Raw genomic sequence first — 24,608 nt, forward strand, 5'->3', positions numbered from 1 at the left:
CTAGTGTAAATACTTTAAAGGGCAATGTTCAAAAGCCATTTACCCAGAAAAAAGGGGCTGTCTGAAAATTGTCCAACCCATGTGCACTTGAAAGTAAACATGGGGAACAACCACATACCTGCTTTTATCCGTGGAAAAAGTAAATGGGATCAGAGGCAGGGTTAGGTCAGGGAATGCAAGAATGTGCATAGTTTTTCAGAGAGTGCATAAGCATATGTTCCTTTTCAAAACTGGTGCAAAGTCCAAGAGGAAATGTATATATGGCTTGTGTAACAGTCCGCATAGTTATATAAATTGTAAATTTTCAAATAGTCCACATAGAACAGTGTTTCCCAACCAGTGTGTCTTCAGAACTGATCAAGTGTGCTAAGGATAAGTCACCACTGCTTGATGCTCAGATCCAGACCAGCATCTGGGCTCTGCTCTCAGCACCTTCCTGAGACACCAGCAGTGGCTCTTAAACGTGAAGCAGCTCCTTTTTGAGAGCATGAGTAATGCCTCTTCTTTCTTCTACCTAGTTACAACATAAGCCTTGGAGTGTGATAATAATTAATGGGCAGCAGGCAGAGCATGGATAACTGGGACTTGCTTTGTGCAGTGCAAACACTGCACACAGTATCTCCTCATGTCCCCATCTTTGAGTCCTTCCAGCCTCTGTCTTTTTCCCAGGCTGATAGAGAGAGTGTGCACTGAGTGTTGAGTGCAGCAGCAGTGAAACAGCTCTGGCAGGTGGTCTATCGTCGTGGGTTTATGTTTGTCTTCATCGCCTTTCTCACTTTATTTTAAAATTTGAAGAGAGACCAGTGGGGTTTTAAGTGCTTTCCTAGCTCTGCTTTTGGCTATATGAGTTTTTCTCCATGTCCACACTGCCTGCTTTGTGGAGGTTGGTGTGCTACACAACATTTTTTGTAATTATAGTCGTGCCTTGGGAGTGAAAAGGTTGGGAAACACTGGCCTAGGGTGCAAAGTACCTGCAGACGTTTGCCCAGATTTTCAAAACTGATATTCTGAGTAATGAGCAGGCATAAGTTACTTCCTATGTGTATATTTATACACATACTTTTGAAAATCAAAAGTTTGCGTGTAAATCCTTTCCCCACTGTAACTGTGCCCCCCACCATGCCTCTTGCCAGCGCACATAAAAGTATGCATGCATTCAAGTTGCATACACATCTTTACATGTACTGGCCCCCAGCTGACTTTCAAAAGGCAACTTACATGCAGAAACTGGGTTTTATGTGCATAACTCCTTTATAAAATCAACCCTTTAAAGTATACAGTCATTTGTATGTATTCTGAAATTAAAGGGTTAATTTTTAAAGGGTTTACTTAGTTAAAATGGGGTTTCAGTATGGAAACTCTGGCCCCTCTAACCAGGTAAAATGAGCTGCATGACTTTAGCCAGGCAAAAATGGGTTTGACCAAATGCATTCCTAGAACAGGATCTTCAAATTTAGGTTCTTAGCATGATATTCAACACTAACCAGCTAAATCTAGGTGCCGCAATAGCGGGCCTAAATCAGTCTGACCTTTTACCCTCCTTAAACCCCAATACAACCGCGCCCCCCCCCAGTGTTTCCCAATTTCCTCCCCTTCCAATACCCTTTCCAGTCGCCAGCATGATTTTTAAAAAAGTCCCCTCTTACCCCTCCAGCCGCCAGTAGGTTAAAATAAAGTCTCTGGATCTCTCCTCCAGCCACCAGCATGATTTTATTTTTAATGTCCAGGGAACTCCCCTCCTGCTGCTGGCATGATTAAAAAAAAGAACCCCACCCCCCCTCCAGAGCCTCCCAATCCAGAACTCCCTTCTTCCTACCTTACACACCCTCCCAACCCCCAGACGCTCTCCCCCTCTCCAAGCCAAGGAAAGAAAAAGACTCATGCTTACCTCCTACTGGTTCAATGTCCAGTGTTGCTCTGACAAAATCATTGTGCTTGCCCCCATGTCCTACCTCCCCAGTTCCTCTAGAGACGACTCCCAATGCCCCAGAATTTCAATATTCGTGGTGTTGCATTTGCCCGTGTAATTCCATGTGCTGAGATTTATCTTTATCTTGGAGAAGAGGTGGGTGAAAGGAACAGGATAGAGGTTTATAAAATCATGAGTGGGGTGAAACAGGTAAAGAGGGGATAGTTATTTACTATTTCAAATAGCACTAAGACTAGGGGACACTTCATAAAACTAACAGGCAGCAGGTTTAGAACAAATCAGAGAAGTATTATTTCACTCTGTGTGCAATCAAGCTGTGGAATCAGTTGCCAGAGGAAATGATCAAGACAACTAGCATAGCCTGGTTGAAAAAGAGGTTTGGACAAGTTCCTGGAGGAAAAGTCTATGAGCAATTATTAGCCGGTAGATTTGGGAAAGGCATCTCTTGGGAGTAAGCAACAAGATACAGACCAGCTTTTTGGGATCTGCTGGGTACTTGTGACCCATCTGTCCACTGTTGGAGATTGGATGCTGGGTTCGATGGACCTTAGACCCAAAATGACACTCTATGTCCTTAAAGGTGAATTTTAAAAGCATTACGTGCACAAAAATTAGCATATCTACACATAAGCAACTGCTATGTGTGTACTCCATGTTTTATAAAAGCCTTTGCGTGCACATAAATGCATGAAAAAAAGGAGCAGTCTAGGGTTGTTCTGGAGCAGGGCCAACACTTATGCGCACAGGTTGCAGTTTTAAAAGACAATATGTGTTCTTCTTTTCCAACTTGTGCATTTTTACATTTGCTAATTATCTAGCTTAAGCGATAATACACATGAATATTGTGTAGTACTGACTGGGTGGGTAGTCTGGGTAAACTGTGGGAACTCAATAACTTGGAGAAGGACTGGGTGAACTGGTGGACTAATTGGTAAAATGAGTAATTTCTTTGACTTGGGCATGTCATTAAATTGGCAGAGTTATCTCTGCAAATTGGGACTTACATAAGTCCTCATTTATTTTTGCGCATAGTTCTATGCACATATGTTTTTAAAATAGGTAAGTAAAGTACACGTGTTCAATGCATTGAAATATGTAGTTTTGATGCATTATATATATTCATGCATAGGTCTATGTATGTATGCATGCATGTCTTGTAGATAACATTCGCATATTTATAATATGTGTGTATGTGAAACACACCTCATAAAATACTATAGTAAAATTGTGTGTGCCCATATACACATGTATATGAGTGTGCATGCATATTTCAGAATTATCCTCTTATGTTCTTTTCTACATATGTGTTTAAAAGCTAACATCTTCTGATCTCAGGTTAACATGCCTGCTAAACCACTATTGTATAGAATGCTTTTTTTAGCACGTGTTAAATATCCTTAGTGTACTTGCTAAGCTTTATTGCATAGGCCTGGCACTCTTAACAAAAACCCTATTTGGCCAGCCCTGCAAGCCCTAGAGTATGACAGTGATGCCAGAGAGCCAGCAGGATTTTCCTTCGTTGCTCAAATCCCAGCCTCTCAAACTGGGAGGAACAAAGGATTGGGGTGCCCCAGCTCCCAGTCTCTGTGGTGCACACACAGTCAATGCTAAGGAAAGCACTAATCATTTAAATGGCTGAAATAATGAAAAGGTGGAGGGGATGGCACCATACTAATATCTCAAGATTATGCAATCCTGGAACTAATAGCACATTCTATTACTCCAATATGTGGATCTAATCCAGAATAAAACAGTTATTGGATTATTATAATAAACACAGAGATAAGAAAAGCATCATAGAGATTCAATAAGCAATACAAATGATCTTCTAAGTGAAAACAGCAAGGCTATAATGACAGATTAGAGAAATAGATGGTAATTTTAGAAAATAGTTTGAAATTATAACAAAAAATGTACTACAAAATTCAAAAATACATCAGAGCTCTGTGTGATATATCAAGGTGGGAACTTGGCCTTCTTAACATTTTATTCCCATGGACTTATCTCTTTAATTTATATTATGTCATTGTACCCTGTGACGGATATCTGATAAATTGTAGATCAGTTTTCATCACTATAGCAGGGGATTTGGAATGGATTCAAATTGGATGCTGTTTTGCATACTGCAATACTGGGCTGGTATGCTTGAAAAACTAATTGCTTTAGAGAAATGACTAAAGACAGCTGATTACTGTCTCAGAAACGAATTAGTAACAGATGACTACCATCTTTTGTTATAAGGCATTAGACTTTTATCCCTCAGCTCTTCAGCGTATAGAGGTTTAAATGTATCCCGTGTCATAGGAGGAATGTGGATACCTTTAATAGTCACTGTCAGTTCTCATGATGTTCAGACAGCTCCCCACGTAGCCTTTCTGACCATCCTGACACTGTGGAGGGATTATCTTCCTTGGCATAGAGGCTGTGCAAATATCTTTGCAAAAGAAAGGACACAGTTCCTTTGTAAGAAATCTGAACTCCTTTGTACAAGGAGAACGGGCCATACCACAGCAGGTGAGGGGGTCAAGAGCAGACTAGAAGGCCTGAACATCTTTATGTGTCATCAATTTCTGTGTTTCTAATGACAGTGGGAAAAGAAAAATCTGCCACAGGGTCACTTTACCTAGAGGAAGCAGAATGGCATCATTGGGTAACGCTGGAAAGCTCGTCACAAACGTGTGACGTTAGTCCAGTTAAAACGGTATCATCTGCTATTTGTTTGTTGACCTTTATTTCTAGCCTTCTTTGAAAAAGAGAAAGAAGAAAGAATTACGGTGTTTTGACACATCCTGACACTGCGCACAGGCTCACTGGCATTGTGTATGTGTGTGCTGCAGAAAAAGAAGACACCTTGTGGTAGTGGCCAGAGCTGTAGCGTGCCTATGGCCAATAGGGCCACTGCCATAGGCGCCGCTGCTGCTGCTATGTGCCGAGGAGAGCCGTGCGGCCGGCAGGTACACAGCAAAGAAAAAGAAGCAGGGCCCCGTTAAAATAGACAGTGTGGTCGGTGTGACCTTAGTAAGTGGAAAAGTAACGTGGCCCCGCTAGCAGCATTGCTGATTACGGTGGAGCTGTGCTGCTTTTCCACTTACTAAAGGCCGCGCTTATCACGCCGTTGATTTCATTGGACCCGTGATGCTGAGGAAGAGAAAGAGAGTGCCCTGTGCCGAAAGTAGTCCAGTGCCTCGTGGCCGGAAGTTGTTCCCTTGGCCACGGTAGCTTAAGAAGGAGACTGCTGCCACCAGCTAACTCAAGGAAGAAGTGAGTGAGAGAAAGCATGTATATATATGTGTGTGGGAGAGTGAGAGCATGTGTGCTTGTGTGTGGGAGAAAGAGAAAGCATGTGTATGGGAGAATGAGAGAGCATGTGTGTGTGGGTAGAGTGAGAATACATGTGTGTTTGTGGGAGAGTGACAGCATGTGTGTTTGTGTGTGGGAGAGAGACAGTATTTATGCTTGTTTGTGGGAAAGTGAGAGAGCATGTGTGTGGGAGAGGGAGAGAGAGAGCATGTGTGTGCACAACTTCCCCAGTTACTCTCTGCCTGCTAATCCATGACAATTTCAAAGCATCTGGAAATCAAAAGTTCCAAGATATGGATAATGGGGAATTTTTTTAAATCCTTATTTTAATTGTTGGGTGTTATTTGATGTGTCTGTTTTGAAATATTTAATTGATGTTTGGAAGATTTTTATATGAGTTTTTAATTATTGAATGTTATTCTATTCATTAATTGTTTTGAATTATTCTTTTTATTGGTATGGTTTTACTAATTTTGTTTTATGAGAAACAGTAACATTTCTGTTTTTTACATTGTTGCAGTGCATACAGAATTTGGCTTGTTGCAGTTTCCAGTTCAGTTTTTGTCTGTACATTTCTATTTATACTGTATGGTTTCTTTATTCTGTATTTGAGGGTCTATCTGTGTTTTGCATGTGTGACTGAAGTGAGTTATTCCATTAGTGTGTAGTTTCTATGTAGGGATCTATAGCAGCTTGGATTGTTCTGTTTTCCTAATACTATTTTATGGCTGGTGTAATATTTGTAGTATTAACTTTCATAGGTAGGGTTGCTGCTGTTTGAGTGGCTCTCTGAGGGTCATGCCCATGCCCAAGATGCATTACAGTAGGCCTAATACCATATAGGTTCCAAGTATCTCTTACTTTTTTGCAGGGTTTTCGGGTTGGCTCCTCAGCAGTGCATGTAAATATAGTATACATATTGTAAGTGATATTTTTACCTCAGACGACTGTGCTTTGAATGTTCTTTTTCATGTAAAATCTGTTATTATGAATGCATAATTTTTAATTGTATGTGAGGAGGGTGTGATGGGGTAGGGGTGCAAGGCTGTAAAGTTTTCCTAGGGCACCTTGCACTGGCTATGGGCATTACTGTACAAACACTGATGAACAGAGTCTCCCAACTCATGGTGCCATGTATTGTGTAATGGGCGAGGGCATAGTTTTTTACTTGGCCATAGGCGCCAAATTACCTGGCTATAGCTCTAGTAGTGGCATGCAGTATGCATCTGGCAGATTGTTGTTGCATTAATGATGATGGCTTTGGGAATGGTGTGGTCACCAGGAAACCATCCGTATGTGAAATAGCTGTGGATACTCCTTGCATGTCTGAAGCAGTTGTTTCAGACTCACCCATGCATTGAAGGAAAAGATTTAGTTTAGTGTCATCCATTTTGACCCGTGTGCCTTTACCAAAGTGCAGTCTATCTCCTTTTTGTTTTGTAACTAGGTTTCACTGAGTTTCACTTTTCAAACATTACTGAGTGGGCCTGGTTCACTCTTCTTTCTCCAGAAAGTTTCATTTATCCAGAATAAAATCCAGCATTACAATTTTCAAAAGTTCATGCTTTCACTAATAATGCAGTTAATATTTCATCTAGATGCTGCGTGTAGAACCTGTGCATTATGTCAGGCAGGGGAGTTCTGTTACTAAGCAGCTGAGGTGATAACTTTAGGTTGCAAACCTTTTGGGGTGGCAGCAAGTTCCCAACCCCCTCTAGCAGGAAGACGACCCACGTGGGGAAGAAAAGGGGAAGGAAGAGAGAGTGAAGGGAAAGAAAGGGGGAGAGTAGGAGGTGTGAGTGGAAGAGGATGGAAGGGAAGGGTAGGAGATGTGAATGAGGGGACGGAGGAGGAAGTGAGACTGATGTGAATGAGAGGGAAAGGAAAGAAGGAGAGTGTGAGTGAGAAGGGAGAGAAGGAAAGGAGAGGGTTCAGTAAAGACAATAGAAAAAACAACAGACCGAGTCCTGGGTGGTGTTCAAAATAACAGTTTACTTTAACTTGAAAATAAGTTTCCAGACCAAGATTGAAAAAAATTAAGAATAACATAAAAAATATTAAAGTAAAGAAAGCCATTGTTTCTTTGGCCATGTCAGATCTTCTTACAAGGCTCCTTTCTCTTGTACCACCATCCATGTTGAGGATCCCCTCCCCTTGAAGGGCAAGGTAACTGGAGTGTAGTTCCAGCATGCACTGGTCAGAAGTTGGAAAAGGATCCCGTGCATAAAAATATTAACAAAATCCAAATGGTCAAAAACTCTTAAATTGTGATACAGCTCTCAAAATTTCTCTGTCACTTGAGTTCCTTAGCCAAGAATCCAGAACTTCTTCTTACCTTTGCTGTGGTTGTTAGCGCAGGCAAAAATATCTTAGATAGAGCCTTTCAGGAGCCTGGGGGATGCCCTTCTATCCAGACTGAATCTGTCTTCTTCCAAAAAATCCTTTGTCCTCCCAAATCCAATAACCTTCAACTATTGATCAAGACCTCAAGGAATGAGGAAGAGATCCAACAGCCAAACTCCTACACCACCACTCTCTTGCTTGAGAGCCAGGGATGATCTCTAGTAGGGATGTGCAGCAGGGACAGATTCATCCCATTCAGTATTCGTATTCATCGGGACCCAAATCCGTTGCATCCATTCTCGGGGGACCCTGATCCCTTCATTAGTTACATATGTATTCATTTCCCAAAAAAAACCCCATCCCAACACTTTAAATTTAATTAACTACAACCCCCACCCTCTTGACCCCCCCAAGACTTGCCAAAAGTCCCTGGTGGTCCAGCGGGGGTCCTGGAGTTATCTCCTGCACTCGGGCCGTCGGCTGCCGGTATTCAAAATGGCGCTGATAGCCTTTGCCCTTACTATATCACAGAGGCTACCGGTGCCATTGGTCGGCCCCTGTCACATGGTAGGAGCACAAGATGGCGCCGGCCGTCCATTGCTCCTACCATGTGACAGGGGCTGACCAATGGCACTAGTAGCCCCTGTGACATAGTAAGGGCAAAGGCTATCAGCGCCATTTTGAATACCGGCAGCCGACAACCCTAGTGCAGGAGATTGCTCCAGGATGAAGAGGGTACAGAGAAGGGCAACCAAAATGATAAAGGGGATGGAACAGCTCCCACATGAGGAAAGACTAAAGAGTTTAGGGCTATTCAACTTGGAGAAGAGACGGCTGAGGGGGGACATGATAGAGGTGTTTAAAATCATGAGAGGTCTAGAATGGGTAAATGTGAATCGGTTATTTACTCTTTTGGATAATAGAAAGACTAGGGGGCACTCCATGAAGTTAGCATGTGGCACCTCTAAAACTAATCTGAGAAAGTTCTTTTTCACTCAAATTACAATTAAACTCTGGAATTTGTTGCCAGGGGATGTGGTTAGGGCAGTTAGTGTAGCTGGGTTTAAAAAAGGATTGGATAAGTCCTTGGAGGAGAAGTCCATTACCTGCTATTAATTAAGTTGACTTAGAAAATAGCCACTGCTATTACTAGCAACAGTAACATGGGATAGACTTAGTTTTTGGGTTCTTGCCAGGTTCTTATGGCCTGGATTGGCCACTGTTGGAAGCAGGATGCTGGGCTTGATGGACCCTTGGTCTGACCCAATATGGCATGTTCTTATGTTCTTAGGCATTATAGGGATGATTCTAGAGATGGAGAAATAAAAGGAAGTGGTGGGGATGAGACACAAAGTAAAGGAATGAAAGTGTAGGAGAGATGAAAATGGAGGGAAGAGCTAGGTGAAAGAGCTGAAAGATGTGAAAAAAAGCTAAAGAGAAGAGATTTATTTATTTATTTATTTATGGTTTTTATATACCAATCTTCTTACATTATATGTAAATCAAATCGGTTTACAGAGAACAGTTGAATACGCTTGCTTGTGGGCAATTACATATAACAAAGAACTTTTTTGAGTAACATATTGTAAAACGTTTTGGGTAACATTTAAACATAAGAGCAAAAAATACATGGCTAAACATAAACATAAGAACAAAAATATACATGGCACGACAAAGTCTTATATGTCTAAATCCAAGGGGGGAGAGAAGAATAGAGGGAGGGGGGTGGAGGGGTAATATAACTGGAGAGGAGAGGATGTAATAAGATAATGAAGGGAAGAGAAAGTTGGAGAGAACAAGAGAAAAACAGTGCTCAGTTCCTGGTGGTATAACAACACAAAGGGTAGTATTCACAAAGTCTTCTTTAACAATATTCGTAAGTCACACACAAAATTTTCAACATTTTATTTATGCAACCACATATATTACAACTATTTAGACAATTAAAATCTATCTAACTCACACACACACACACCTATACATTCATCACTCATCTCACATAAAACCAAATGAGTTCACATTTCAGACTTATTTTTGTTCTTATATTTCCTATACTTTTTTGTTAATTCATGAAAGTATTAATAAGTTATCCATGAAACGAATCCTTCTTAATGGAATTTATCCAGTTATCATATTTTGAAAAATGAGTCCGTTGCAAAAAGCAAGTCCAACAAAGATCAGCAACCCATTTTTGGCATTAAAAAATGTCAATCTCTATGGGAAAAGTTAAAGGGTCGAATACACACTTACATTGAACCTAATCAGGACCGAGGACAGATACCTTGCGGTTCTTGTTCGGTATGCTCACATGTTTTGCAATGTATGGAATTCCAGCCTCCTAACACTAATCTAGTACATACACTACCTGAGTTGCTCACCTGCAATAGTAGTGGAGTCATATATGTTATAAAATGCCCATGTGAATTATTATATGTTGGTCAGCCAAGCAGATCTATCAGATCCCGCATCATAGAACATTGCAGTCGGGTAAAATCCTTAAAAGAACATGCGCCACTTGTGGACCATTGGATTGAGTTCATACATTCTTGGGAGAATATTAAGTTCTTTGTTATAAAGAAACTATACCTTAGGAATGGCGGCGATTTATCCGCGGCATTATGTAATATGGAACAAAGTTTTATCTTTAATTGGTCCACTTCTGCCCCTAGTGGACTCAATGGTCCTGTTGAATGGAGTGCATTCATGTGAATGGGGATTTTCTGTGATTTATTTCCATCTGGAGGGATTGTGATTTACTGTTATGTTAATGAAAATATGGGCGTTTATTTGTTCACTTATTTAGCAGAAGCATTTCAATTAGATTTGTTTGAGCTCTTTAATAAATACTTTATTGGGTATGATATAAAAAGACATGGCATTCGTAGACATGTCATTACGCCTTTTGAATCCCTGGGAGAACGTCACTTCCGGGTGTACATGAGTACAATCGGTTAGAAGACAGCGTTGGTAGGACATTCATTGCTCATAATAATATACTCATTTGCTGTTTGTTTCTCTATGTATTGTAGATGTTGGATTAATATTTGGAGGACTTGAATTTATATGAAAGCTGTGATGGCTGTGAATTATCCGTAATTCAATTTTGTATACTTGTATCAACACTTTTTGGAGGAACTCGTATGGTGCAGGCATTTATGGACACTCGGTGAGCTTTGGTATTCGTGTGGTCATGTTGGTATAGGAAATAATGTATTACTATCAGCAAAGCCACAAAAATTTAATAAATCCTTTAGACACTAGCAAAGTAAATAAAGGAGAATCTAGGAAAAGAAATCAAACATTAAATACCAGGGTATTATAATCATAAAAAATATAATACCCTGGTCCACTTTTGAACCCATATCAACTGCCGAAATGGAGAAGCTACTAAGAAACCTAAACCCAGCCTGTCATGAACTCGACATAATTCCAATCCAAGCTTTAAAGGAAATAGCTCAAACCATTACTCCAACCATAACGGCAATCATAAATAAATCCCTATAAGAAGGAGAACTTCATGACAAATTAAAAATCGCTACAATTAAACCCATAATAATAAAAAAAAAAAGAACCTCAATCCACATGATCTGAACAACTAGAGCCCAATCTCAAACTTACCCCTCCTCGCCAAACTGATGGAGAAAGCAGCACTTAAACAACTCAATGAACATCTCGAAACAAATAACATCTTACACCCCACCTAACACGGTTTCAGAAAAAATCATAGCACAGAAACCTTGCTACTCAATTTATTAAACACTATAATAAGAGGTTTCGACAATGGACAAAGATACATCCTCATCCTACTCGACCTCTCCGCCGCATTTGACACGGTCGAACATAAAAGCCTAATCTCCAGACTAGCTGACACTGGTCTAGCTGGCAAAACTCTTGACTGGTTTACATCTTTCCTTAAAAATAGATATTTCAAGGTAAACATCAACAACCACTCCTCAGTTGCCATACCTCTAGAAACCGGAGTACCCCAAGGATCCGCACTTTCAGCCACTCTGTTTAATATATACCTCCTGCCTCTCTGCCAGCTCCTCACAAGTCTCGGCGTCACATTCTACATTCTATTTATTTATTTATTTTATGTTTTTTATATACTACATGTACGCCGACGATATCCAATTACTCATACCCGTAACAAACACCCTTGAAAACATAATGAAACTCTCGGCCACCTACCTCAACACTATAAGAAACATGCTAAACCACATGAACTATGCCTTAACATGGACAAAACAGAATGTATACTGCTAGAAAGAAAAAACTCCGGAATCAACCAGAACCACACCATACAAATCAACAACACATACATCAAATTAAAAGAAAATGTGAAAGATCTAGGAATTTAGTTAGACCCAGAGCTTAAATACAAAAAACACATTGCAATGAAAATCAAAGAGGGCTTCCACAAATTACTCATCCTCAAACACCTTAAACCACTACAGTATCTCCCTGAATTCAGAACCATTCTACAATCACTTATATTCACCAGCTTTGACTATTGCAACTCACTCCTGATAGGCCTACCCAAATCAACCATACGACCACTCCAATTGCTACAGAAAGCCTCAGCCAGAATACTCACAGGTCACACAAGATCTGACCACATCACTCCTGTGCTAAAAGGTCTACACTGGCTACCTGTAGAAAAGAGAATTGAATATAAAACTCTAACCATTATCCTCAATGCAATAAACAACAGCGAAAGCACATGCCTAAACACCATTAGACAAAGACACAACTCTCAATGCAAAACGAGATCAATAAACAAAGTGCAACTAGACATACCATTAGTCGCAACCGCTAAACTCACTACCGTAAGAAACAGAGCCATTTCAATAGCAGGACCTCACCTCTGGAACTCCCTACCGGAATACATAAGATCACAAAACAATGCTAAAATATTTTAAAAATCTCTCAAAACCTGGCTCTTCAGACAAGCCTACAAAGACGGGATTGGCTAATCACTCCCACGATAAACATCACTATTACGAATAGTTAATCTCTTTGAAACTAATGATATATACAATCTGTTGCTATATAAGCTGATAAATATAACCAAATTGCACTCGATGTTATAACCTATCTTTATCTGTTGTTACACCAGTTGTGTTTCGCTTGTAATATGTTACACCTGTAAACCGGAGTGAAGGCATTTAGCTAAACTTCGGTATATAAAAAGCCTACAAATAAATATGAATAATATTCTTTATAATTTTTGGTTATAGAATTAGGGTGAAGCAATTTGCCATTTGAAGAATTTGCCATTTAAAGATATCTACGTTTCCTCCTCCTGTTTACAACTGTTGGAGGAGTTTGAATGGTGAAAGAAGGTTTATGAATAATTGACTTATGCTGAAGTTATTTAATACTTGAAGATTTCTACAATTGAAGATTTTTCTATCTTGAGTCAGTCCCTGAGGAAGCCCTTATGATAACAGGGTGAAACAAAGATCTTTGTTGGACTTGCTTTTTGAAACTCGTTTTTCAAAATATGATAACTGGATAAATTCAATTAAGAAGGATTTGTTTCATGGATGACTTATTAATACTTTCATGAATTAACAAAAAATTATCTGTATAGGAAATATAAGAACAATAATAAGTCTGAAATGTGAACTCATTTGGTTTTATGTGAGATGAGTGATGAATGTATAGGTATGTGTGTGTGAGTTAGATAGATTTTAATTGTGTAAATAGTTGTAATATATGTGGTTGCATAAATAAAATGTTGAAAATACAAATTATAGAATAACAAGTTCTTTTTTTGTGTGACTTACAGTTCCTGGTGGTGGCAGGTTGCAGTACTGCAGTAGAAAGATGGCACAATAGGAATCCTTAGCTTGCACAGTTGCCAAGTTATAGTTTGTGCACAACAATAGTGCATACCTTCCCCATCCCCCACAAAAAAAAAAAAACTTAAAGGGAGCATGGGGGAGTTGCAATGGAGAGCAGCCTCTCAATCGCCTCCCTCCCTTTCCGCCACTCACAACTGAAGTGATACGCCCAACAGCAGTGCACACCCGCCAGAAAATGAGAGGAAACATCGCACGCAAGACCACACAAGTCCCTTGTTCACATCCCAGGTTGCAAAGAACAATGCAGAACATTGTAACAATTATATTTTTCCCCTTTGGGGATATCAGTGTTTTTGCAAATAAGTTTTGTAAACTAGATATTACAAAATCCTCTTCACATTTGTAATGTAATGATTTTGTTTTTTGTTTTATTATTATTATTATTATTATTATTATTCATACAGGGCACCCTAAGCTAAAGCCAAGCATTCAACGGAATGGCTTTCCTACCAAACTGGATTTACATACTCGAGAGTCTGAACGCCAGCTTCTTCAGCAACTGAAAGAAAAATGTGAAGAGCAATCCAAGCAGCTGCTGTTTGTCCAAAAGGAGTTAAAGAAGGCAAACCAGGGATTCAAGGTTTTTGCTGTAGCGACCCAGTATTTCTCTAAGAAGGTAAGAAGAACAGCAGCTGATATGCAAGTTTCTGAAATGTTTATGCCTGGTGCCTTAACCAGATTTTCAGGTTGCCTACTTATATCGACATTGTTTATTGCTTCATTTTCCATTATAATAATAGAACTCTGTGGCCCAAACACAGAAAATAAAATACAGCAAAGGATACATGTAAATCATGGTGCCTGACAGGCTGTGCATTTAAGGGCCTGTAACAGCAGATTTATGTGTGTACTTCCGAGCACATAGAAAAAAGTTTCAAACATGAGGTAAATGCACAAGTTGAGTTTGAATATGTGGCACAAGGTCACGAACATAGACTGCACGCTCTTCACACACAAAGGGGCGGATTTTCAGAGCCCTGCTTGCCTAAATCCGCCCAAAACCGGGCGGATTTAGGCGAGCAGGGCCCTGCGCGCCGGGAAGCCTATTTTACATAGGCCTCCCGGCGCGCGCAGAGCCCCGGGACTCGCGTAAGTCCCGGGGTTCTCCGAGGGGGGCATGTCGGGGGCGGGCCCGGTCGTCGCGGCGTTTCGGGGGCGTGTCGGCAGCGTTTTGGGGGCGGGTATGGGGGCGTGGCTACGGCCCAGGGCGGTCCGGGGCGTGGCCGCGCCCTCCGTACCCGCCCCCAGGTCACGGCCCGGTGCACAGGAGGCCCGCTGGCGCGCGGGGATTTACGCCTCCCTCTGGGAGGCGTAAATCCCCCGACAAAGGTAAGGGGGGGGTTTAGACAGGGCCAGGCGGGTGGGTTAGGTAGGGGAAGGGAGGGGAAGGTGAGGGGAGGGCAAAGGAAAGTTCCCTCCGAGGCCGCTCCGATTTCGGAGCGGCCTTGGAGGGAACGGGGGTAGGCTGTGCGGCTCGGCGCGCGCCGGCTATACAAAATCCATAGCCTTGCGCGCGCCGATCCAGGTTTTTAGCAGATACGCGCGGCTCCGCGCGTATCTACTAAAATCCAGCGTACTTTTGTTTGCGCCTGGAGCGCAAACAAAAGTAGGCTATTCGCGCTCCTTTTAAAATCCGCCCCAAAATGTTTTTGGACATCTCTGTTACGAATTTGTACGTCATAAACGTTATGTTTCAAATACCCCTTTTCTGTGCAAAGTGATGCATATGATGAAATTACTCATACGTTTTATAGCACTTGAAAATCCTCATATGGCCTATTTACACATGTAATTCATTATTTTGTGTGTCTTATTAAAAACTTTTCAATAATTTGTACTAAAAGGCTTTCGAACAGCACAAGACCCGCTTGTGCCCAGTAGTGTAAATTCAATCCAAGCAGCCTCTGCAGTGTGGGGGTGAGGGGGCCCAAACAGGAAGACGCCCCCACCATCTTCAGGCAGTGGTGCAGCCAAGAGGAGGAAACATAAGCATGGGGCACTCGTAAGCCACGCCCCTTCCTCCCACTTAGGCTTTCAGTTACCGAGGAAACCCACGTGAAGGGCAGGGCTACTGGAGGACCTGCCATAATGCTTGCGCCAGCTCACATGCCCCACGTTAATTTTGCATCCTCTTAATATTGCCGCTGCCGCAGTGTTATTATCTCTGCTGCCACTAGGCCTGAAACCAGACAAATGAGGCGAGCCAAGGGGCGGGGAGGGCTAGAGATGGAGGGGTGGACCCAGAAAGCAGCCTTGGAGGGAGGTTAGGAAGGAGAGGACCTGGAATGGGACCAAAAAGGAAGTGGATATGAGGGAAATGGAGCTAGGAAGAGGCTATAGGAGGGAGGTTGGTAGGTAGAGGGTCTGTCCTTAATTCAGCTGCATGACTTATCTTTTTCCAAAGTCACTATGCTCACTTAACCCCTCTTCTGATGTCACTACATTAGCTCCCTATCCGCTACCGCATACAGTTCAAGCTCCTCTTTCTCACCTACAAATGCCTTCACTCTGCAGCATCTCACTACCTCTCCTCTCTTCTCTCTCTCTACACCCCTCCTCATGCACTCTGCTTATCGGACAAATCTCTCCTATTTGTATCCTTCTCCTCTACCGCCAATTCCCTACTCAGCGCTTTCCACCTGGCTGCGCCGTGTGCTTTGAATAATCTTTCCAAACTGGTGCATCATGCACCCTCTCTTGCCATGTCTAAATCCCATCTAAAGACCCACCTTTTTGAAACCACTTTTAAATCTTATGCCTGATTGCCTGCTTTTAGTCTTGTTAACTAACTTTCTTTTCTTTTTAACCATTGTCTTGCTTTATTAAAGATCCCAAGTCTCTTGTCCTGTACGGTTTGTCTTATTAGATTATAAGCTCTATAGAGCAGGGACTGTCTTTTTTTGTGTTTGTATAGTGCTGCGTATGTCGTGTAGCGCTATAGAAATGTTAAGTTGTCCTAGTAGTAGGATCTAGGAGGGGGCCGTGGAAGTTGAAGATAGGAAAGAAAGGAGTCAGGAAGAATTTATTGGAGGGTTTGGAACAGGGGCAATGCTAGGCACTCATACACAAACGTTACTGTCCTTTGCAGGCCTGCCTGGGCCCTATACCTTTAAGACGTTTGGATGGGATGCTCCCACCTTTAAGGGCACAATGGTTTGTGGGCCGACTCTGCGCATTGAGGAGAAGAGGGGAGCCTTCCAACCCCATCCTCTCAGGAATGAGCCATGGAGTGGGCCCTCTGAAATTTTTGCTCGGGGACTGGGAATTTGAAATTATGCCACAGCTGGGGTTCTGCCTTAACAAGCTGAGTCATGCAGCAGATGAAAAGTGAGTGTGAGGGGAGAGGAAAAATTGCTGACCCAGTTCTGAAAGGGGTGTGACAAGAAATGCCAGTAAGGAGTAGCATCATAATATACTACCTCTCTTTCAACGCTGCAGCTGCCTGAATTAAGGTTTGAGTGAGGCTGGAGCATGATGCGATGCCATCTTGCATTGTTTAAGCTGCCTTGCCATTGCTTCTTGCCTCACGATGTGTTAATTTCAAAAGAACATATAATGGATAACATATACGGATAAAGTTAGCTGGAAACATTATGCTGGATATTCAGCAGGATAAACATCCTGCTAAATATCCCTGAATAAAATTATCTGCTTACTTTTAGCTGAATAACTTTAAACCTAACCTGCTATCTTTGAATATTGCTGGTTAGGTTTAAAATTATCTGGGATTATCTTAGGTTTAATAGGTTATATTCAAAAGAGTATAGCAGTCATTTAAGTGCTAAGAAAATTTAAAAAAAAAAAAAATAGTCCGGGATAGCAGTCAGGGACCCCTTCCCCCACAGGTGGAACTGAAATTCACGCCAGCAGGGCTGTGCTCCCCACCTAAGAGGCCGAAGCAATACAGTGTGCTCAGCCGAGCACACTGTATAACCTGCAGTTGGACATGGGTTCAATAGGCTCTAATCCACCCCTAATGCAATAGGGGGATTAGCGCCTATTCAACGCACGTCCAATGTGGAGTGAATGAGATAGCGCTCATCACACGCAAATGCATGTGAATGAGGTTATTATTCATTCATTCCAATGCCAAAAAATAAATGTGCGTCTCAGATACACATTTATTGCTCAGCTATTAACGCCTGGCTGGAGCAGGCGTTAATAGCCGAGCGCATTGAAAAAAAGTACAGAAAAGCAGAAAAAACTGCTTTTCTGTCCTTCTTTAAATGTTAAAAAAAGAAATGAAAAAAAAAAAACCCTCAGCCACCCGCTTTGAAGAGGGACGCCGATATACTCGGCATTGGTTTTCATATCCGGCTGGCTGTGTTATGAAAACTGACACCGAGTTTATCAGCGTCGGTGTTCATAACCGGCATACCGCTGGTAACCACGGGGTCGCCTTAGCAAGGAGGTGCTAAGGTCGCACAAGCGACCCTAGCGCCTCCTTGCTAGCGCGACCCCCTAATTTGTTTATAGCATGGCGCCCGCTTTCTGCGTTTATTATAGCGCCCGCTTTCCGCGTTTATTATAGCATCGAAAAACTTCCAACATACATTTCTCCATTGAAAAAAAATTAAAAATAAGAATTGAAAAAAAAAAAGTTGTAAGGATTTTTACTGTCATTTAAATGAATAATGTATTTACTAATAGTGCTGCACTCTTATAATTATAAATTGCCACCTGCTATTCTCTCCTGCTTGGATTTCCAGTGTGTCCAGGAAATTATCTCAGGCCTCATCCGTGACTCTATGTAGCCCATAGTTTTGATTATTTTTCTTTTCTTTTAACAGTGTTTTCTTATGTAACTAAAGTTCAGAGTTAAAATTATGCCTGCACTCGTAAAACAGTTTTCACTTATCTTTCCATTGTAGGGAAGTAATACATTTTCATGTATGTGGAATGGAGAAGTAGGCCTAGTGGTTAGAGCAGCGGGCTACAAACCAGGGTTCAAATCCCACTGCCACTCCTTGTGACCCTGGGCAAGTCACTTCACCCTCCATTGCCTCAGGTATAAATTTAGGGGCCTATTTACTAATGGTTTTCTCTCATTCTGTATCTATGGGAAAAATGCTTAGTAAATGAGGCCCCTTAAACTGTAAATCTTTTGGGGATAGGGAAACACCTGCAATACCTGAATGTAATCTGCTTTGAAGTGTCACGAAAGGTGGAATATAAATACAAAATTATTATTATTATGTGCCCAATTTGAATGTTAGACACAGACAGTGAAATTCTCTTAGATTTATGAGACCATTTCCCAATATTTAATGCCAAAAGATTGAAAAGTAAAAGACAATTATTATATGAAAGTTGTCTTAGTGGGAGAAAGAAGTTAGTTTATGGCTGGTGCAGCCCCTGTCTCGGATGGGTTGCCAATTGCAGAATTTTCTCCGGACAGTTCAGAATATAAAAGCAGTGTTTGCAAGCCAGACGGAGGGCTAATATGTTCGGATTTTAACCCTCCAGTCCAGTGCAGCAGCCCGCATCTCCTAATCCAGCCTGAAGGAGCTCTGGTTTAATTCCACAACCAATATGTCACTACACTACCTTGGAGAAGACTGAGCACTTGAGTTGCCTGCACACGCCTCCTCACCCTGCTGCAGCAAATAGCAATCCCCAGCTCAGGCAGGGGCCTCATTAACCAGAGGCACGTAGGGCCTGTGCCACGAGTCCCTGCTTCTTTAGCTGTTGGCATTTTCCCTTCTAGCCAAATGGCAAGAGGCCCATCGGCATTGTTGGCATCTCTCCAAGTCCCCTCCCACCCAGTGTCAGCAAGAGGCCCAGTGTGACCACCAACATCCAAACAACAAGAAGCCCAGCAAGGCCATCAACATCTCCCCTCCTGCCCAAACAGTAGGAGGCCCATAGAGAACCCCAGCATCCTCCCTCCCACCTGTGGCTGAACAGCAAGACACCCAGCACGGCCCTAGTATGCAAAAGAGACCCAGTGAGAGACAACTTGTGCGTCTGTGTGTGTGTGTGTATTCGTGTGTGTGTATGTGTGTGTGTGAAGGAGATAGAGCCAGTGAGTATGACAGAGCCTGTTTGTGTGTCTGTGTGAGGGAGAGAAAGAGCCAGTGAGCATGAGAGAGAGTTTGTGTTTGAGTGAGCAGGTGTGTGAGAGAAGTGTTCATGAAAATATGTCTATATGAGAGAGAGAGGATAACGTTTGTATACCCTCCCCCTCCCCCAGTAATCCATGACAATCTAAAGATGACTGGAAATCAAAAGTTCCAGGTATGGAGAGTGAGGGCTTTTTTTTTTTATCTGTATTAGTTTGAATTATTGGAGTTTATTAGTGTCTGTTGTTTTGAAATATTTGATTGGTATTTGGTTTTTTTTTTAATTTAATGAGATTAATTATTGGACAGTATTCTATTCAGCAGCTGTTTTGAAACTTTATTATTTTTTTGATAGTATGGTTTTGCTATTCTTGATGTTTATATTTTATGTTTTGTGAGGAATAGTGATGCTTTTAATTGTCTATTATATAGAGTCTGGCTTTTTGAGGTTTCCATTTCAATTTTTGTCTGCACATTCCTATTTATATATTATGGTTACTTTCCTCTGTATTTGCTGAGGGTACCTCTGTATTATGCATGTTTGACCAAGGTGAAATATTCTGCTAATGTGGTTTCTGTGTAGGGATGTATAGCAGACTGTCTTGTTCAGTTTTCTTGATAGGAGGTATAATGATGTTTTAGGGCCTGGAGTAATATTTGCAGTGTAGTTTTTTCATGAGTTTTTACGATTTGAATGCTGGCAATTAGTGCCGTTCAGTTATGGGAGGTTTACTATATTATAATTGTAATTCCATTTAAGGGCCAAGACCACACCCAGCATGCCTTACAAGAGTCCTAATAACATATGTGTTCTCTAAGTGTCATTTTTATAGGGTTTTCTGGTTAGCACCACAACAGTACATGTAAATATAATATACATGTTATAAGTCATATTTTTACTGCAGAATGCCCTTTTCCATGTAAAATCTGTTATAACTTCAGAATTTTTAATTGTGTGTACAAGGGCTGAGAAAATGGTTGTGCAAGTCTGTATGCTTTGCCTAGGGCACCAGCCCTGGGTTGCTAGTGGTGGGTAGAGGGGGGTGATATCAAGTAAAAAAGACAAGATAGTGGGGGAAGTTGATGTTGGGCTCATGTGGAAATTTGTATGCTCGTCTCCCCAAAGCAGAGGAATCTCAATTGGGCAGGTTGGGCGGACCAGTTTGGGTTTTATCTACCATAATCTGTATGTTACTATGAGACTGAACACTGGCTCAAGGGATGAGCAACAGTGATGGGTCAAAATAGCTTTAATAAGTTATTAGAAAGTTAGTGTGACCTGATGTTTTCCTAATGCTAGGGGTGGCACTGGCAGTTGAATGTTAAGTAGTTTTCCTGATTGTTCTAATGGGATGTTATAGATATTTTTATATTTGGGATCATTTTGTTATACCTTTCTTTGCACCCAGTTTTCTAGTAATAAGGCAAGTATTAAAAGTTTAAAATAATAGTCATGTAGAAGGACATAGAGTACAATTTTCACTTATGTCCAAGTGTTCGGAATTTTCAAAGTTGAAAAGTGACAACTCTAGTCCCAGTCCAGGTTTGGACACAGTGCTCACTGGAATAGTTTTAGTCTACAGTAAGCCCCATGACTTCCCAGGAAAAGGGAATGAAGAGTGAAGTGATCAGGTTTACAGATGAAAAGGTGAAATAACTACTTATCTGATCATTTCCTTTCCTCTAGGACAGTCAAAGCAGGCCAGATGAGTGGGTTATGTACTCCAACCAGCAGATGGAGACAGAGAACAGCAGACTCGCTGATGTCACCCTTATATACCCTCTGCACTGACATCAGCCTGCCAGTATTTCTGTAACAAGCAAACTGTGGACAAGCTAAACAAAAACAGCTTTAAGCCAACTCTCAGAATAAACCAAGTCCCCTCAGTTTCCCTCACTCAATGTCTTGTTTTATTTATTTATTTATTTATTTATTTATTTATTTATTAAATATTTACTTTTTGTATTACCTATGAACTTCCAGGGACAACAGGAAGTTGAATGGAAGGAATAAACTCGTTAAAAAGAGTAAGTTAAATATACCAAATTCTTCTGATCTGCAGACAGGTACATTTACCTGGAGGATAATTCCATAACATTTGCAGCATAGAGAGGGTTCTGGCCCTGTCTGATTGTCCTAGAGAAAAGGAAAATATAAGATAAGTAGTAATTTCACCTTCCTCTTTATCCATCCATCCAGACCAGGCTGGATGAGTGAGATGTACCCAAGCCACTCCCTCATACGTGGGATGCTGCCCCAGCCCCTTGCAATACCACCGATGCAAAAGAGGCCTCTGACCGAACTAAGGAGGTATTGCTTGGTGAAGGTATGCAACGAAGACCTTGTTGCTGCCTTGCAAATTTCCAATGGAGAAGTCAAATGAAATGCAGCCCAGGAAAACCATCTGGGGAAAAGCCCGCACCGTCTTTGACAAGGAAACATCTGCAGCCACATAAGCTGCAATAATCACCTCTTTATCATGCCACAGGAGCCTGAGAAGCTGTTTCATCTTCTCATTTTCCTCCATACAGTACAAATAAATGATCAGAGCGTCTAAAGGCACTAATAGCTTCCAGATCTCTCAAAAGGTGCTTCCAGAGATCCAAAAGACAAAGAAGAGCATGTCACTGAAGATTCACCTGTCTATTAAAGAAAGGCAAAGAGATTGCCTGATTCAAATAAATATTCGGAAGAAAGGGAGGAAGAGTACAAAACCAGACTGTCTCCTTTGTGAGTAATAGAAACGTTTCTCTACAAGAGAGCACCTGCAATTCAGACACTCTTCTGGCCATACAAATGGCCACAAGGAAACAGTCTTAGGCGATAGTAACTGCAAGGAAGATTTCTAAGAGATGCAACTGTAGCCCGCCAAGAGTAATAGTACCCAATTTAGATTCCCCGGAGGAGCTGGCATCTGAAGAGAAGACAGGATAAATTTAACTCTGTTTAAGAAATGGGAGACATCTGGATGAAAAGATATTGATCTACCATGGACTCTTCTTCTTCAACAAGAAATAATGCCACTTTTACCTCTAAGGTATGGAGAATAAGTCCTTTAGAGAGGCCTTCCTGTAAAAAATTGCAAAATCAATGGTCTCAGAGTAGATCCAGAGATACAGCGATGTTCCGAGCACCAGTCCTCAAAACTCTCAATACCGTGCACATATTTATTTATGTATTTAAAATGTATTAACCACCTATCAGAATTTGTAAGTGGTTTCCAATAAAAACATCCACAATTGTATAAGGAAGTGCTAAGGAAGTACAAAAAAACAGCAGGGTTTAAGTGGGGAAATGGGAGTGGGGGGTATGTGTGGGGGAGGGGGGCGAGGGGGGCGAGGGGGGGAGGGTCAGACCAGGAACCAGCCCAAACTGGTAATCTCCCCCCTGGCTCAGGCCCTGCCCCATGGAGGGAGGGAGCCGAGGCTGTTAACGCTGGAGCTGCTGAGCAAACCGTCTGAACCAGAGCCCTGTCTGACTGAGGGAGAGAGAATAATCTGTCACCTTAGGAGCCACAATAAATCATTCTAATCCAGACTAATTCAGATCCATGCTCAATTGAGGGAGGGAGAACTCATCTGTAACCTCAAGAGCAATCCATCCAAATTTTCCTATTCACCTGGCCAAGCCAGGCCTTAGCTTCCAACATCGGAAAGATGTCCACTAACTCCTGGAGACAGAATACTGGCAGGCTGGTGTTAGCACAGAGGTATATAAGGGTGACATCAGAGAGCCTGTTGATCTCTGTCTCCATCTGCTGATTGAAGTGAACAACCCACTCATCTGGCCTGGTCTGACTGGACAAAAAAGAAAAAAAATATTTAAATCAGTTTAAACATATGCAAACTGTGAAGAACTGCAGAAAGACCTTGCAAGACTGGAGAACTGGGCATCTAAATGGCAGATGAAGTTTAACATAGATGAGTACAAAGTGATGCACATAGGGAAAAATAACTCTTATTTTAGATACACTATGCTGGGTTCCACATTAGGAATAACCACACAATAAAAGGATCCTGGAGTCATTGAAATCCTCAACTCAGTGCTCAGAGATGGTCAAATAAGCAAAAAGAATGCTAGGATTATTTGAAAAGGAATGAAGAATAAAATGGAAAGCATCTTAATGCTTCTGTATAGATCTATTGTGCGACTGCACCTTGAGTATTATGTATACAGTTGTTGTCATCCTGTCTCAAAAAGATATAGTGGAACTCGGAAAGGTACAGAGAAGGGCAATAAAAATGGTAAAGAGGATGGAACAGCTGGCTCCCTTGTGAAGGCAGACTAATGAGGTTAGGGCTCCTCAGCTTGGAGAAGATATGATTGGGAGGGGATATGATAGAAGTTTATAAAATCATGAGTGGAGTGGAACAGGTAAATAGGGAACAGTTATTTACCTTTTCAAATTTATTTATTATTTATTTATTTAAAATCTTTTCTATACCGTCATTAAGTTATTTACCATCACAATGGTTTACAAAATAGGCACAAATAGTAATAATACTAGGACCAAGCTACACTCCTTGAAAGTAACAGGTAGTAGATTTAAAACAAATTGGAGAGAGAGTATTGCTTTTACTCAACACACAATCAAGCTGTGGAATTTGTTGCTGGAGGATAGGGTCAAAGCAGCTAGCATAGCTGTTAGCAAAGCATTTGGACAAATTCCTAGAGAAGAAAAAAATCCATAAATAGTTATTAACAAATAGACTGGGAAATTCACTACTTGTAGCTGAGAGAGATCTTGGAGATTTGCTTTTTGGGATGAGCCATTATCAGAGACAGGATCTTTTGGTCTGACCCAGCATAGCACTTCTAATGTTCTTATGGGTTCTCACACAGGGAAGGAATAAGTCTCTCTTTCAAGATCCTCTTTTCTAGGGCTCTTCTGCACACCAGTCCAGTAATAGACAGCCAAAAACACACTGTCAACAAAGTCTTTACTGACCTCTGATGGCAGACAACAAGATCCAAGCAGCATGAAGTCCAATGCACTAAAACAGTTCAGCAACTAGAGTCCAGAAATACAAGGAAAAATATCTCAGTTTCTCTCACTAGCAAAATACTGCATTCCCTGGGGCAGGAACCTCTCTAGGAGCTCT

The 24,608-nt window shown here is 41.4% G+C and overlaps 1 protein-coding gene across 2 annotated transcripts in view; it reads left to right on the top strand.

The window, feature by feature from the left end:
- The window catches only part of LOC115092095 (microtubule-associated tumor suppressor candidate 2-like), a 404,152-nt gene that overhangs the window by 140,897 nt on the left and 238,647 nt on the right, over positions 1–24,608 (top strand). For both annotated transcript variants that reach the window (XM_029602617.1, XM_029602618.1), the window contains exon 4: positions 13,848–14,059. In XM_029602617.1, coding sequence (XP_029458477.1) covers positions 13,848–14,059 — 212 coding nt within the window. The remainder of the gene's footprint in view (positions 1–13,847; positions 14,060–24,608) is intronic.

The sequence above is a fragment of the Rhinatrema bivittatum genome, chromosome 5 (genome assembly GCF_901001135.1).
Source record: "Rhinatrema bivittatum chromosome 5, aRhiBiv1.1, whole genome shotgun sequence".
NCBI lineage: Eukaryota > Metazoa > Chordata > Amphibia > Gymnophiona > Rhinatrematidae > Rhinatrema > Rhinatrema bivittatum.